This window comes from Piliocolobus tephrosceles, chromosome 5 (genome assembly GCF_002776525.5).
Source record: "Piliocolobus tephrosceles isolate RC106 chromosome 5, ASM277652v3, whole genome shotgun sequence".
NCBI lineage: Eukaryota > Metazoa > Chordata > Mammalia > Primates > Cercopithecidae > Piliocolobus > Piliocolobus tephrosceles.
Window position 1 is genome coordinate 152,246,172 of NC_045438.1, and position 3,616 is coordinate 152,249,787.

The 3,616-nt window shown below is 52.5% G+C and overlaps 1 protein-coding gene across 1 annotated transcript in view; it reads right to left on the reverse strand.

The window, feature by feature from the left end:
- Positions 1 to 1,968, reverse strand: part of GMPR (guanosine monophosphate reductase) — a 48,479-nt gene extending 46,511 nt beyond the window's left edge. Inside the window, exon 1 of the mRNA XM_023209813.2 lies at positions 1,674 to 1,968. Coding sequence (XP_023065581.1) covers positions 1,674 to 1,760 — 87 coding nt within the window. The 5' untranslated portion in view covers positions 1,761 to 1,968. The remainder of the gene's footprint in view (positions 1 to 1,673) is intronic.
- Positions 1,969 to 3,616: the final 1,648 nt, after the last annotated feature.

Sequence of the window (3,616 nt, forward strand, 5' to 3'; positions counted from 1 at the left end):
ATCCTCCCGCCTCAGCCTTCCAAGTAGCTGGGACTACAGGTGTGCACAACTGCCCTGGCTGATTTTTTAAATTTTTGTAAAGCTGAGGTCTTGCTATGTTGCCTAGGCTGGTCTCAAACTCCTGGCCTCAAGCAATCCTTCCACCTCAGCCTCCTAAAGTGCTGGGATTACAGGTGTGAGCCACTGTGCCTGGCCCTATTACATTTATGTTCAATATTTTACCTTCTCAACATGTTTTCTGGTTCAGAAAATAAGTACATCTTTGTTTTGAACATCCAATTTTCTGAAAAATAAGTTCCTCTCTTCTAAATACATTTTGAATATTTAAAGAATATTGAGGCCACCAAATCATTAGCATATCCAGAATCCCCGTATTTCACCTTGGTCTTGCCTTAGGTACTGGCTACAACTCAAGCTTCCAGAGGCCCAGGCCTGCCCTCCAAACTGTTTTTGTTCCATGAGAGGCCGCCTCTTTAGCACCTGAAAGGTCATGAGGGACACGCACAGGGTCACCCAATCTGGGGTGATAAGCTTTAATCATTCCTCCCTCACCTCCTCCAGTCCTGCCGGGCTCCAGCCAGCCAATGCTGCCGCTTAGGGAAGACCACTTGGTTTAGTCATTGGCTAACGCGGAGGCTTCCCCAATCCAAGCAAGCCCTGGGCTGGCAGCCCCAGGCACTGCAGTTAGGCCTGTCACCGGAGTGGGCAGCGGACTTCTTTGCTGAGGGGATTTATTTATGGTCTTGTTTGTGGAGCTGGACGGACGGAGCTGTGCAGGTTGGCCCAGCCTCCTAGTGTTTACTCCTTCAGCCTCAGCCTTCAGCCGTGTCCAGTTTCCTCACCTTCCTCTCCAGCTCTCAGCAAAGCCACAGTCACCAGCGCACACCACCCCGGGGCACTCTGCCTTGCAGTGCAACTAGTTTATCCTTCAGGGACTGACCTCCCTTCCCCCAGCCCCAGGCTATTTCCAGTCCGGTCTCCACCTGTTCCTTAGGATTTGAGTACATCCAGGCAGAACCAGGGAAATGCCCAAGGCTTCCAATTCGCCCCCAACTCTCCCACCCCAAAGCTCTCCGCTTCTCCAGGGCTAGGCTGGGACCGCAGACTGTCCAGTACCGCAGAGTCTCCAAGCCCCACTGCCAGCAAGGCCGCCAAACTCCGAAAGGAAACACTGAACTTGTGCCCTGGGTTCTCCTGTTTTTTCAGACGCATTCTCTAAGTTCCACTGCTGGACCTGAAGCGAAAGCAGCAGCAATTCTCAGCACTAGGAGACGCTGCCAAAAATCACCGGGATCTGCAGTTGTTTTTCTCGTCCCCTCTCCCCTAGCTCCAGTTTCCTTTTCTTGCTATATGCGCCCTCGTACCCCCATTCCTTCTAAACCAACTGGCCACTGGATCTCTGCTCATCTGTGGTCGAGTTTCACTGTGAACTTCCCCTAGGCCACCTAACGGGACCGACGTGTAGAGAATTTCAAGGGCCCCCGTATCACCGCCCTTAAAGACACCTCACGTCCCGGCAGGTGCTGGGGCGGGGGAATAGGGATGCAGCGCCCCAGCCTCAAACACCAAAGCAGGCAAGGTAACTCCGTGCCACCCCCTTCCACCCACTTGCCCCGCGCCACCCGGAAAAAAAAAAAATCCCAGCCCCACTGCGACTTCCGAACGGCCCCCACCTCGGCTCGGCTCTTGAGGCTGCTCCGCTTAGGTCGGAGCAGGACATCCTTGAAGTCGAGCTTGAGGTCCGCATCTATGCGGGGCATGGTGCGGCGGCTCCTGGCTGCGGCGGCGACGGCGGGGCGGGGGCGGCGGCGCGGGAGGCGCCGGGGCTGCTATGCCGCGGCCGGGAGCTGGCGCGGGCCAGGCGCGCACGCCGCGCTCTTAAACCCGCCCCGCCGACCCGCGGTCACGCTTGGCCCGCCCCGGGCACCGCCTCCGTCTCGGGCAGGGGCTGAGAGGCACGCTGGTTAGCCCTTCCTCCTCCCGTCCCCGCCCCCGTCCTTCCCCCGCCGGTGTACAGCCCGTGGCACTGACCGAACCGGGAAGGGGGAGGGAAATGCGCACCGTCCTGTTTGTCCCCAAGGTCCCCGATGGGGAGGGGACTTAGCGTGTGCCTGCCTCATCCAAGGGAAAAGTCGCTCCGAGTTTTTACTTTTTGTTTGTTTGTTTTTTTTTGGAGACAGAGTCTCTCACTGTCGCTCAGGCTGGAGTGCAGTGGCGCGATCACCGCTCATCGCAGCCTCGACCCCCTGGGCCCAAACGTTTCTCATGCCTCAGCCTCCCCGAGAACAGGCGCACGCCTCCACACCCGGATTATTTTAGAAATTATTTCCTAGAGATGAGGGTTTCACCATATTGCCTAGGCTGGTCTCTAACTCTGACCTCAAGTGATCCGCCTGCCTCGGCCTCCCAAAGTTCTGGGATTACAGGCGTGAGCCACCGTGCCCCGCGGCTTCCCCCTTTTTAAAATTCAAGCCCGGTGTGCTCACCCCGTGCTGAGGGGCACGCCTGTCACTTGCCAAAGAACCAGAAACCCCAGGGAGGTTATACAGCATTAAGGAAAAGAGCATGGGCAGTTAACTGTTGAGCTGTACTGGGATTGTTGAGGCCATGATTCCCTTTGGACTTATTAAGAGACAAGGTCTCACTGTGTTGCCCAGGCTGGTCTTGAACTACTGGGCTCAAGTAATCCTCCTGCCTCAGCTTCCCAGTGTTGGGACTACTGGTGTGAGCCACAGCGCCCAGCCTGGATTTCAGTATTTTTGTTTAAGAAAAATAGTGGAGGCTGAGTCCCCTCTGGGGGTTACCAGTGATGTGAGTTCATTAATTCACTTATTGACCTTACTGAGCCTTTGTCATACACTCGGAATGTTATTATACACTTGGAATGTTATTATACACTCGGAATGTTATTATACACTCAGAATGGGCTGCTGGGCTTCATGCATCATCTCATTCACTCTCAGAACAACCTAATGAAGAAAGAGCCACTTCACAGATGAGGAAAAATGAGGTTCCTACAAATTAAATAACTTGCCCAAGGTTGCAGAAAAATTCAATATAAATTTCTCAGTCCTTAGAACTTACTACAACTCTTCACTGAAGCTTCTTTTGTCCTGGAATATCTCTTTGCCTGAGTTCAAAACCTGGTTCCACCACTTTCTAACCAGGTGACCTTTGAGGAGTCAATTTCTCTAAGTCTCAGTTTTCTCTTAAAAGGGGCGGGGCAGGAGGGGGTTAACCCTACCTCCTCCCTGGTTTTTGTGAGAATTAAAGTGTGTGTGTTTATGTAAGCACAATGTCTGTCCCATAGTAGTTGCTCAATGCACGGTAGTTACAGATTTGTAGTCACATGTTACATTATGTACATTATGTTTTGTATTTTCAAACTAGAATGCTAACTGCACAAAGGCAAGAATCATCTTTCATTCTCTTCCATTTTTCTGCAGCCTCAAACTGAGCTAGCAACTGTCCTCTGTGAGCTAGCATATAAGGCTGACCATAAAAGATACATCACAATATTCAATTTAACACAAATGTCTGAAGATGATAAAGGTCTCAGCCCATCCCACAAGCTCTCATTAGCTATAACCCCGAAGGAAGTTCATGAAGTTTCAGG